The sequence below is a fragment of the Scyliorhinus canicula genome, chromosome 3 (genome assembly GCF_902713615.1).
Source record: "Scyliorhinus canicula chromosome 3, sScyCan1.1, whole genome shotgun sequence".
NCBI lineage: Eukaryota > Metazoa > Chordata > Chondrichthyes > Carcharhiniformes > Scyliorhinidae > Scyliorhinus > Scyliorhinus canicula.
Window position 1 is genome coordinate 192,881,143 of NC_052148.1, and position 12,929 is coordinate 192,894,071.

Sequence of the window (12,929 nt, forward strand, 5' to 3'; positions counted from 1 at the left end):
GCTATTTTAGCATGGCCAATCCACCTAACCTGCACATCTTTGGAAAGTGGGAGGAATCCAGAGCACCCGGAGGAACCCACAATTACTTGGGGAGGACGTGTAAACTCCACGTAGGCTCTCAGCCAAGGCAAGAATCGAACCCGGGTCCCTGGTGTTGTGAGGCAGCAGTGCTAGCCACCATGCTGCCCTAATAGTAATAACCTAATTTTAAAGTAATAGGATTCTAATTATGAATATAATAGGAATCTGATTATTAGTAGCACTCTTAAGTATGTATTTAATAGGATTCTCAGTGATGCAACAGGATTTCAATTAATGTTATAAAATCATGATTATTAATGCATTATGATAATGCAAAAAGTCACTGATAGGAGTAGTCCATAGGCCACCAAATAGTAACATTAAGGTGAGGCAGGCAATAAACAAAGAAATAACTGACGCATGTAGAAATGGTACAGCAGTTATCATGGGGGATTTTAATCGACACGTCGATTGGTGTAACCAGGTCGGTCAAGGCAGCCTTGAGGAGGAGTTTATAGAATGTATCCGCGATAGTTTCCTAGAACAGTATGTAATGCAACCTACGAGGGAACAAGCAGTCCTAGATCTGGTCCTGTGTAATGAGACCGGATTGATTAATGATCTCATAGTTAGGGATCCTCTCGGAAGGAGCGATCGCAATATGGTGGAATTTAAAATACAGATGGAAGGTGAGAAGGTAAAATCAAACACTAGTATTTTGTGCTTAAACAAAGGAGATTACAATGGGATGAGAGAAGAACTAGCTAAGGTAGACTGGGAGCAAAGACTTTATGGTGGAACAGTTGAGAAACAGTGGAGAACCTTCCAAGCGATTTTTCACAGTGCTCAGCAAAGGTTTATAGCAACAAAAAGGAAGAATGGTAGAAAGAGGGAAAATCGACCGTGGTTATCTAAGGAAATAAGGGAGAGTATCAAATTGAAGGAAAAAGCATACAAAGTGGCAAAGATTAGTGGGAGACTAGAGGACTGGGAAATCTTTAGGGGGCAACAGAAAGCTATTAAAAAAGCTATAAAGAAGAGTAAGATAGATTATGAGAGTAAACTTGCTCAGAATATAAAAACAGATAGTAAAAGTTTCTACAAATATATAAAACAAAAAAGAGTGGCTACGGTAAATATTGGTCCTTTAGAGGATGAGAAGGGAGATTTAATAATGGGAGATGAGGAAATGGCTGAGGAACTGAACAGGCTTTTTGGGTCGGTCTTCACAGTGGAAGACACAAATAACATACCAGTGACTGATAGAAATGAGGCTATGACAGGTGAGGACCTTGAGAGGATTGTTATCACTAAGGAGGTAGTGATGGGAAAGCTAATGGGGCTAAAGGTAGACCAGTCTCCTGGCCCTGATGGAATGCATCCCAGAGTGCTAAAAGAGATGGCTAGGGAAATTGCAAATGCACTAGTGATAATTTACCAAAATTCACTGGACTCTGGGGTGGTCCCGGCGGATTGGAAATTAGCAAACTGTTTAAAAAAGGAGGTAGGCAGAAAGCGGGTAATTATAGGCCAGTGAGCTTAACTTCCGCAGTAGGGAAGATGCTGGAATCTATCATCAAGGAAGAAATAGCGAGGCATCTGGATGGAAATTGTCCCATTGGGCAGACGCAACATGAGTTCATAAAGGGCAGGTCATGCCTAACTAATTTAGTGGAATTTTTTGAGGACATTATCAGTGCGGTAGATAACGGGGAACCAATGGATGTGGTATATCTGGATTTCCAGAAAGCTTTTGACAAGGTGCCACACAAAAGGTTGCTGCATAAGATAAAGATGCATGGCATTAAGGGTAAAATAGTAGCATGGATAGAGGATTGGTTAATTAATAAAAAGCAAAGAGTGGGGATTAATGGGTGTTTCTCTGGTTGGCAATCAGTAGCTAGTGGTGTCCCTCAGGGATCAGTGTTGGGCCCACAATTGTTCACAATTTACATAGATGATTTGGAGTTGGGGACCAAGTGCAATGTGTCCAAGTTTGCAGACGACGCTAAGATGAGTGGTAAAGCAAAAAGTGCAGAGGATACTGGAAGTCTGCAGAGGGATTTGGATAGGTTAAGTGAATGGGCTAGGGTCTGGCAGATGGAATACAATGTTGACAAATGTGAGGTTATCCATTTTGGTAGGAATAACAGCAAAAGGGATTATTATTTAAATGGAAAAATATTAAAACATGCGGCTGTGTAGAGAGACCTGGGTGTGCTCGTGCATGAGTCGCAAAAAGTTGGTTTACAGGTGCAACAGCAGATTAAGAAGGCAAATGGAATTTTGTCCTTCATTGCTAGAGGGATGGAGTTTAAGACTAGGGAAGTTATGCTGCAATTGTATAAGGTGTTAGTGAGGCCACACCTGGAGTATTGTGTTCCGTTTTGGTCTCCTTACCTGCGAAAGGACGTACTGGCGCTGGAGGGTGTGCAGAGGAGATTCACTAGGTTAATCCCAGAGTTGAAGGGGTTGGATTACGAGGAGAGGTTGAGTAGACTGGGATTGTACTCTTTGGAATTTAGAAGGATGCGGGGGGGATCTTATAGAAACATGTAAAATTATGAAGGGAATAGATAGGATAGAAGCAGGGAGGTTGTTTCCACTGGTGGGCGAAAGCAGAACTAGGGGGCATAGCCTCAAAATAAGGGGAAGTAGATTTGGACTGAGTTTAGGAGAAACTTCTTCACCCAAAGGGTTGTGAATCTATGGAATTCCTTGCCCAGTGAAGCAGTTGAGGGCTTCTTCATTAAATGTTTTTAAGATAAAGATATTGTTTTTTGAAGAATAAAGGGATTAAGGATTATGGTGTTCAGGCTGGAAAGTGGAGCTGAGTCCACAAAAGATCAGCCATGATCTCATTGAATGGTGGAGCAGGCTCGAGGGGCCACATAGCCTATTCCTGCTCCTAATTCTTATGATTCTGACTATTCTACCTCAAAAACAAACTTACCTTTTCAGGACCTATTTATTTAATAATTTTTATTGTCACACGGGGGGGGGGGGGGGGGGGGGGGGGGATTCATAATGTCCAATTCACCTAACAAGCATGTCTTTCGGGACTTGTGGGAGGAAACCCAAGCAGACACTGGGAGAACATGCAGACTCCGCACAGACAGTGACCCAAGCCGGGAATCGACCCTAACCACTGTGCTATCGTGCTGCCCTATCAGCAGCAGTCAGGCCTCAGAGAGCAATCCATTACACCACATCAAACAACAAGATGCAAGGATTTATAGAGGACTTGCAGCTGTTAGAAAGTAGTCTGAGCTCCATCAGCCGCCATTTTTCCCTTGGAGCATACAATCCCAAAATATTGTCTTGTGACCCCCATTGGGGTCATGACCCACAATTTGGGAAGCCCTGGAATAGGTTGTTCAGCCTTTTGAGCCAGCTCTGTCATTCAGTAAGATCATGGCTGATCTTCTACCTCAGCTACACTCACCTGCACTGTTCCCACATACATTGATTCCCTTTGACACCAAGAATCTATCCATCTGTATTTTGAATATACTCAATGACTGAGCAACCACGGGTCTTTAGTGTAGATAATTCCTAATATTTACAATCCTTTGAGGGATGAAATTTCTCCTCGTCATAGCCATAAATACCAACCTCCTATTCTGACTTTGTGATCCCTAATTCTAGACTTGGGAAATATCCTCTCAGAATTTGTCCTATCAAGGCTCTGAATAATTATATGTTTTAATGAGATCTCCTCAAACTCGAACAAGTATATACCCAACCTGCTCACCTTTTCCACATAGAGAAACTCTCATCCCAGGAATCAACCTAGTGAACTGCTTCTGATGCAAGGATGCAGGAAGCCAAAAGTATACACAGTACTGTAGGTGTGGCGTTACCAACATCCTGTACAATTGTAACAAGCCTCACCTATTTTTTTTATCCTCATCCCCCTTGCAATAAAGGTCATCATTTCATTTGCCTTCCAAATTACTTGCTGTTACTTGCATGCTAACCTTTTGTGATCCACCCATATCCCTCTGTACCACAGCATTCTGCATTGTCTCTCTGTTTATTTTTTTCAAGATATTTTATTTCAAACAACTCAACCTTAACATCCAACAGAGTATACAGTTTGTAATTTTTTTTTCTTTGGCCACTCCCCCCCCCCCCCCCCCCCCCCCCCCCCCCCCCCCCCGGGGGCGATAAACTGCTCCTCAAATATAGCCTTGAACGGCCACCACCATACCTTCCTGCCCCCCTTGGGGGAAATTTGATTTTCAGTAACTTGAGAAATCGTACAAGTCTCCCAACCGTGCCGCAACACCCAGCAGTGTGGCCGACCACCAATTCAAAAGTATCCATCACCAGGCAATCAGAGAGGTGAAGGCCACGACATTTGCTGCCTTCCCCTCCAGCTTGGCATCTCTAATACCCCAAAGATTGCCACCATAGGGTCCACTTCATCTCAACCCCTATAATCCTCAATAAGTTTCCAAACACCATCTCCCAAAAGTTCTCCAACTCCTCACGCCCCCAGAACATATAGGCATGGTTCACCGCCGCCCCACCCCCCCTCCCACCTGTCTGCTTCCTCCGGAAAAGTCATGTAGACCTGGTGCACCAACTTAAATTGGAGGAGGTTGAGTTCACTTTGCGCACGAACCGAAGTCCCCATCCTGTCTCTTTTTCCAACTCCTCCTCACACTTCCGCTCTATCCTCTTCACTGGTCCCCCAATCCTATCACCACCGCCCCCCCCCTCTTCTTTTCTCCAAAAGCTCTGGCACATGAGGGAACGAAGGCAGGTCCTTGCGGGCAAAGTCCCACACCTGCCACTAAACTCATTCCCCCTTGGTAGGTCGAACCACTCCCGTAGCACTCTAACCCAGCAAACGTTCCCTCCGCAAACATGTCCCTGACCTACTTTAACCACTCCTCCCTCCATCTCTTATACATCCCATCCATTCCCCCCGCTCCCCCTCCGGCATTAACCGATGATTCCCATACTGTGGAGTCATCACGGACACGTGACCCAGTTTAAAGTGCCTCCTCAGCTTATTCCAAATTTTTATAGACAACTCCACCACCAGACTCCTTGTACATTTCCTCGGGGCGAACGGCAGAGACCTCAGGCTTGTACCCTTGCAAGACACCTCCTCTAACCTGACCCAATCTGCCCCCTCCCACCACCGTCTCACCTTCTCCACATTTGCTGCCCAATAGTAATGCAACAAATTCAAGAGCGCCAGACCCCCTTCCTGCCTCTGCCTTTGCAACAGAACCCTCTTCACTACCCACACAAATTTCCGAAATTAATACATCTACCTTCCAAAAAAATGCCTTGAGGAGGAAAATCAGGAGGACTGAAACACTATCCGGAATCTTGGCAGTGTGTTCATCTTCACCACTTGCACCCTCCCCGCCAATGTCGGATTCAACGCATCCTACCTTTTAAGGTTGCCCTTAACCTCCTTCATGAACCCTGTCAAATTCCATGTATGCATCGTGGCCCACTCATGCGATACCTGAATCCCCAGGTCCCTTGCCACCTTGAACGGCAGTGCCCCAAGGTTTGATCCTCTGAGACCATCTCTGGCACACACCCCTCCAGAGGGTCAGTGTAGACTCGATGGGCTGACTGGCCTCCTTCTGCACTGTAGGATTCTGATTCTGATACATCATTACTGTTGATAAGCTCCCTATTCCTTCCTGTCCTACTCTGCTTTTTTATCAGATCATTGATGTGAACAATATAAGTTTATGAGATGGAATGAGGGGAAATGGGAAAGAAGCAGGTAAAAGATGGCGGTTCAGAACAAAGGGGTATGTCTTGGTGGCAAGAGAAAAAGCAGCAGGGGCAGCTGAATGTTTGGTCTCAATTTTGAAGATAAAATTCCATGAGCTCCTGACAATTGTTGGAGATGAGGAGAGGGGTTTAAGGAAATAATTGGCAGTGGAAAAAAGAAGCTGGGATTTTGTTCTCCAGGATGATCTTGAAGTGAGCAAAATGAGTAGAGGACAGCAAGTTCCGTTTACATTTGATGTGGCCCAGCCAGATCAGTTGCTGGATGGCTAATCTAGTTGTGCCCCCAGAAATGCTCAGGTCAGTGGCCCTAGAATTTGAAGAAGCAAATATGGCCGTAGCAAGGGAAATTATCAGAATGGGAATTATACGATAGTTTTCCTATGGTTATGGTGTTTCGTCTGGAGCTTTTGATTAGTGATGGTAAAGGTTCCAACTTTCTTTCCAATACGTGGCTGACCAGGAATGACTTTCAGTCTTACTGCCTTCAATTGGCCTATGTTGGAAATATTTGCAACTTGATAATCAATTTGTTTGGCCTCATAATGAACCCACCTTCCTTGGCCATCATGTCCTAGGGTGGGACTCGAATCCAGAGCTTCTGGCTTAGAGGCAGGGATGTGCTACCCATTGCATCACAAAACCTCATGTATCAAAGCTGCAGGATAGTAAATAGTTAGATAGATCAACAACTGCAGAAGTACAGTGGTGAATGAAGTGCCAAAGGATTTTGGCAACTTGCAAATGCATTTTTAGTTACTTTGGGGATTAAGAATGGCCACTTGAGGCAGTACAAGGAGGGCATCTTCAGAATCTTACCCAGTAAGGAGTCAACATCTTCAAGGGAGATGAAGCAAAGGGAAAAAAACTGGGAAGAGGTGAAAAAGTAAAACAAAATATTAAATATCTTAACTTCTCCCTTTCTCATACCTCCCCCAATCGCAAATGGCAATCACAGGTTGGGCTTAAAGACAATTCACAGCAAGCGGTTCAAATCTATAGATAATTGAATTTCTGAAATAAATTGATTTTGGTTAAAAGAATGTGCATCGAGAAGTAACCTCTTTTTAAAAATAAATTTAGAGTACCCAATTATTTTTTTTCCAATTAAGGGGCAATTTAGCATGGACAATCCTCCTAACCAGCACATCTTTGGGTTGTGGGGATGAAACCCACGCAGGCATGGGGAGAATGTGCAAAGCCCACACGGACAGTGACCCAGGGCCGGGATTCAAACCCGGGTCCTCGGAGCCGCATGCCCAGTGCTAACCACTGTGCCACATGCCTTCCCCAACTTTTTTACCAATGAAGACACAGAGAATGCGCAAACGCCACACGGACAGTGACTCAAGTTCAGAATCGAACCCAGGTCCTCTGTGCCTTGAGGCAGCAGTGCTAACCACTGCATCACCGTGCCGCCTTATTGAGAAGTAGCTTCTATGGAACTGAATAAAACTGTTCTCTTTTGGTTCAGCTAGCCATTGCATGAAGTGGCTGAGTATTCCACATTAAAAAAACATCCAGCCTCTATCCCAGCCTGGATTTGTTCAGTAAGCTGATCTCCGCATAGGTGCTTTAATTGTCTTCCATACTTCTTGGTTTAGAGAGGGAAATTAGCCGGAATCCTCCTCCTTCTCTCCAACCCCCCGGTCTTTATCCAGTGTCCCTGCTAAATATGGATGTATGTAGATTACTTTAAGAGCAGGATCAGACTACTGTGATGTGCCTAACGGTCACCAAAATTCACTGAATGTTCACATATGATCAATGGCCAGGTCAGGCAGCATCTGTGGAGAAAGAAACAGTTAACATTTCATCAGATTTGTTTCCTTTTCCTCAGATGCTGCGTAACCTGAAGAGTATTTACAGCATTTTCTGTTTTTATTTCAGATTTCCAACATTCTCAGTATTTTGCTTTTATATAATTAATAGCCATTTGAAGCATTATGGAGTCAACACCTTCAGGGAAAAAGGAATAAAGGAGAAAGAATATTTTTTTTAAAGAAAGAAAATGTATGAAAGTATTGCTGTAAATTGAGTAATTTGGAAACAAATGGGGCAGATTTGTTCAACGTTTGATGGCAAGTTCTGCTTAAGCAGTGTGTTTGTTTCTGCAGTCTGCTCAATTGAATTTGCCCCTCTTCTGTCTACTTCAATTGAATAGTTAGTTATTCCTGCCATGAGCTGATAAATTAATTACTTGTGCTCATTAAGGTGGGGGATAATACTGGAGATTGAAATGTTTTTCTATTCTTAATACCCAGTGTCAACACATACATATCTTGCCCTCTACACTTTTAGCTTACCATTATGAACCATCAGTTTTTTACTTTATTCCTGAACATTGAGGTAACATTGACAACTTCTGAAGAGCAACTTCATCAAGTTTCTCATTTTTTAAATTTCAGAAGAGAATAACAGAATTATTTTACATGCAGAAAGGGGTCATTCAGCCCATCAAATCTGCACAGGAAGTCTGAAAGAACATTCTATGAGTCTCACTCCCTTGCCTTATCCCCATAAATTTGCATATTCCTTTTTTTCGGATACCAATCCAATTCTCTGCCTTCACCACCCCCTCAGAAAGTTGGTTCTAAACTCCAGTCATCCTCTGGGGTGAAAAACCAATTCTTCATCACTTTTACTCCTTTTGTCAATTATTTTGAATGTGTGCCCTCTAGTTCTTGATTCTCTCTTGAGTGAGAACAATTTCTCGCTATTTACCCTGTCCATACCCCTCGGGATCTTGAATACCTCTATCAAGTTTCCTTTCGACCTTCTTTTCTCCCAGGAAAATAGTCCCAATCTCTCTGATCTGTCTTCATAACTGCAGTTCTTTATCTCTACAATCATTATTGTGAATCTCCCCTCTACTCTCTCCAATTCCTTCACTACCTTCCTCGAAGTATGGCACCCAGAACTGGATGCAGTACTTCAGATGAGGCCTAACTACTAGTGTCTTATATGTAAATTGAACTTTCTACTTTCCTAATCTTAAATCTCTCTCCTTGCCGAAAGGGCCCACATTTCTCCACTTCCCAACTCTAGTTGCATTACCTGATACACCTATCTGTCTTTTGTCCAGCTCGTAATGCACATTGTCCAGCTCGTAATGCACAATCTGCTGCCTCCTTACAATTTCCATCACTTACTCTCCTGCCAGTCCCTGTGCTGTCTGCATCTTGAGCTTTGCAGCACATTTTCAATACCTGTCTGCACCAGCTATCTTTTATGCTGGAATATCCTTGACGAGGCTAGTTTTATGCAACTGTCTTCCCCTCTACCCACCTCCAAAATTAATAAATCCTTGTTCTCCTTATTCATTTCTCTAAATATTTATTTGAACAGATACTTTGAACCATGAAGTTGCAATTTCTGTAAAGTGATGTGGTATAAATCGGATGCACAACTTTGACTTGATGGTTTACTGTGGCATTGGTGAGTTGTAAAGACTTTTTTTGGTAAACCACTAAGCCTCGTTGTATATCCTTTACTTACATAAATTTCTATATGAAGCGTAGAAATCACATAGAATCCCAGTTTGTGATTATACCAAATTAATTATTGATCATTACAGTGCTGAATTATAAACAATTTATGCTTGAATAGGGCTTCTTACATAGCAGAATTTCCTATGGCACTTCGTTGAGGGACTAATATCACACCAGGCAGGAGTTAGAGGAGGTAACCAAAGGTATGAACATATGATTAGTTTTTGAGAAGTTTTTGACGGTGAAGAGAAATTTGGCAACCCAAATAATGAGTTTTAGGAAAAGAATTACAGCACATTGGGCATGATGCCCGAGCAATTTGTTCGCATGATTGAGTGGAGGAAACAAGTCATCCCAAACCGGAAGAATGAAGGTACAAATTGAGACGCTGGGCAAAAAGAGGTTACAGAGGGTGGAGCAAGAATTTGGAGGGATTTTTAAATACGGACAACATTTTTTGAAATCCGTGCATTGCAAATTGAGAGAATAATAAGGGAATCCCCTCAAAAGAAGATAAGAAACGGTAATCTTTTAAAATAAAAACAATTAACTTAGACATTCGCATACAGAGTAAAAAAATGTGCCAATGATATGAAACTTGGAGATGTGACAAACATGGTGATGATACCAATCGACTGCAACAGGACATACAGTTTATCAGAGTGGACAGACAAGTGGTAGATGGAGTTTAGTACAGAGATGTGTGAGGTGATGCATTTTAACAGAAGGGGGTAAGGCAATATAGATTTAATGTCCATAGCTCTAAAGAACGCTGAGCAGGGGGACCTTGGGGATTCATATGCACAGATCTTTGAAAGTGGCAGAACACATTGAGAGAGCAGTTTGCAAAGCGCTCTACAGAGAGACGCCATGAACACTTTGGATTTGATGATTACCTGTGTCTAATGACTCTGTGGCTAACTAGTGAAAATACTAAGGGATTAAGTAGAATTTGAAATACATAATTTTAAAACTTCCTAAATTAAGGACCTGTTCTCATCACTGTTTTCGATTTGAGCTGCACGGACTTGAAGTAGCACCCTCCCAATGGATATATCTCATACCTATAGGAACATAAGCATACTAATTCCTTGTAAGTTGGTAGCTACCACTGCATGTTTCATAGAATCATAGAATCCCTACAGTGCAGAAGGAGGCCATTTGGCCCATTGAGTCTGCACCAACCCTCCGAAAGAGCACTCTACCTCCGACCAAACCCCCACCCTATCTCCGTAACCCCACCTAACCTGCATATCCCTGGACATTAAGTGTGTAATTTTAGCATGGCCAGTCCACCTAAACTGCATGTCTTTGGACTGTGGGAGGAAACCGGAGCTCCCGGAAGAACCCACACAGACACCAAGAGCTTGCAAACTCCATACAGACAGTCACACAAGGCCTGACTCAGTCAGCTAGTGGAATGGATGTTATCAACTTCTGCTAATAAGACTCTCTGCCTTTACTACGGAAACCATGCTTTATTAGAGGATGACTTTTTTACCTCTTGGATCAAAACATACTTTGAAATTTTGCTACTGATTTGATGTTGAAACTAATTCAGTAGTGTTTCATTAGCTGTATTGTTTCATACTTTTGTGATGCTTGATGCATTGTTTCACATCCTATTGCAGTATCATATCTACTGGATACAATGGTTAAAAATATAAAATCTCGGTTTTAAATTTCACCTTTATTTTTAATTGTACCACAGGTGCCCATTCTGCATTTATGCCACAAATCGTCCTTCAGCCATGGAATGCCATTTAAGGACACACTACAAAATGGAATTCAAGTGTCGAATCTGTCAAGTGGTGAAAGTGAATCAACTAGAGTTAGAGATGCACATTCGTGAACATCGCCTTGGCAACCACTACAAGTGCGATCAGTGTGGCTATCTCTCCAAGACGGCCAATAAGCTGATAGAGCATGTTCGTGTTCACACAGGGGAGCGCCCTTTTCATTGTGACCAGTGCAGTTACAGCTGCAAGCGCAAAGACAATCTAAATCTACACAAAAAGCTGAAGCACTCTCCTCGACAGACTCTGTGCTGTGACGAATGCTTTTTCACAACCACCCATCCATTTGTTTTCAGCCGCCATGTGAAGAAACATCAGAATGGTGAATATCCGGAAGAGGAAAAGAAAGGGAGAATGCAGCCTGTAACTTTGAAAGAAAGTAGCTCTGTCTTAAACAGCAGAAATCCCAGAAACCTCCTTTCACCATTTTCTGTTATGTCAGCATCGCAGGCTTTGCAGACTGTTGCACTGTCAGTGACTGGCAACAATGGGATTTCAACCGGATCAGCACTTGGTTTATTTGGCTTGAATGGTATTTCTGCACACCTAGGTAAATACAGGAACTGTGACCTCACACACCTTATTCCACTGACTACACTTTTTCCACAAAATAAATGTGAAGCTACATTCCATTCGTCTCAGCAGCAAAGTGCACCCCCAGATACTGTTTCCCCCAAACACTCATTCTTGGCCTATCTTGGCCTAACTGAACAGGCAAACACAGTTTATGCTTCAACAAAGGATTGAATAGTGTTTTTGCTGCAATATGAGAATTTTTTTTAGAAATGTTTATTATTGTAGAAGAGTAGAATGCGTAGAAGTGGCTGTAAATGCTTCTTGTATTCATATAAGTGCTGCTTGAATTATATATAAAGTACTTAAATGTCCATAATTGTATGGAAACCCAATATTGGAAAGAGGTAGTTGAACTCTGGGCTGACAAATACCCAGGCTAAAAAAAAAATATGTGATGAGGCAGAATTTTGCACAATGCTTAGTCTTGCACATTTTTGTGTTACTTAAAGTAGTATCATTTTCTACCTAGTGTTACTGATTTCAAAGCAGCAGTATGTTGACTAAATCTGATCAACGCAATAGTGATCAGTCACATTTATTTCGGCACCAACCATTAGCACTTTGAAAGATGCATGACATTGCTGACTTTTGTTTTCAGCATTTATCATCTCCAAGCTTTAGGCTGGCACATTGATGTTTTTGCATTCAATGCAGTATAAGTAACCTCTGCACTATATTTGGAGTTCATCTTCAGCCACACAATTGTGTTCCAGTGTTTATTTTTTTGAAAATGCAGCATTGTTTTCAGTATTTTGGGCTTCTTGTTGATGCTGTGCGTGCGCGTGTGCACTAATATATATAATAATATATATATTTATATATATTATTCTGTTTATATATATTATCATATATATTTATATATTTTGCTTTGATTATGCTTTGCTGCATTTAAAAGAAAAGCTGTTAAAAGGCTGTTTGTGACAGTAATTGGCACTTAGAATTTTTGCTCTCTTTCATGTTCAGTTGCATTACTGATGCCTAGTGTAACCTGCAGTATATTCAAAATAAATCTGCATTATTTTGGTTTCCTAGTTCTTTATCTATTCATAGTGTTATTCCTCCCAAGGTGGCACTTGTATGCTTATATTTTCAACATAAGTTTTTACTCCATTCCTTATGTTCATGTACTTGATGAATTGAGCTGCTGCACTAATTGAGTCCGGTTCATTTCACAGCAAACGTGATCCAATAATGGTGACACTGATTGCTTTCCAAATTCAACATATACATCAGATCTTATTCTTGCACCAAAATAGTGTCCAAGATTTTTACAAAA

General features: G+C 42.0%; 1 protein-coding gene across 5 annotated transcripts in view; it reads left to right on the forward strand.

The window, feature by feature from the left end:
• znf827 (zinc finger protein 827) overlaps nucleotides 1-12,041 on the forward strand; it is a 197,865-nt gene extending 185,824 nt beyond the window's left edge. For 3 of the 5 annotated variants that reach the window (XM_038791926.1, XM_038791928.1, XM_038791927.1), the window contains one exon: nucleotides 10,993-12,041. In XM_038791926.1, coding sequence (XP_038647854.1) covers nucleotides 10,993-11,824 — 832 coding nt within the window. In that variant the 3' untranslated portion in view covers nucleotides 11,825-12,041. Of the gene's footprint in view, nucleotides 1-9,138; nucleotides 9,229-9,399; nucleotides 9,485-10,992 lie in introns of all 5 variants that reach the window. The other 2 variants (XR_005460047.1, XM_038791929.1) reach the window with 2 other exon arrangements.
• Nucleotides 12,042-12,929: the final 888 nt, after the last annotated feature.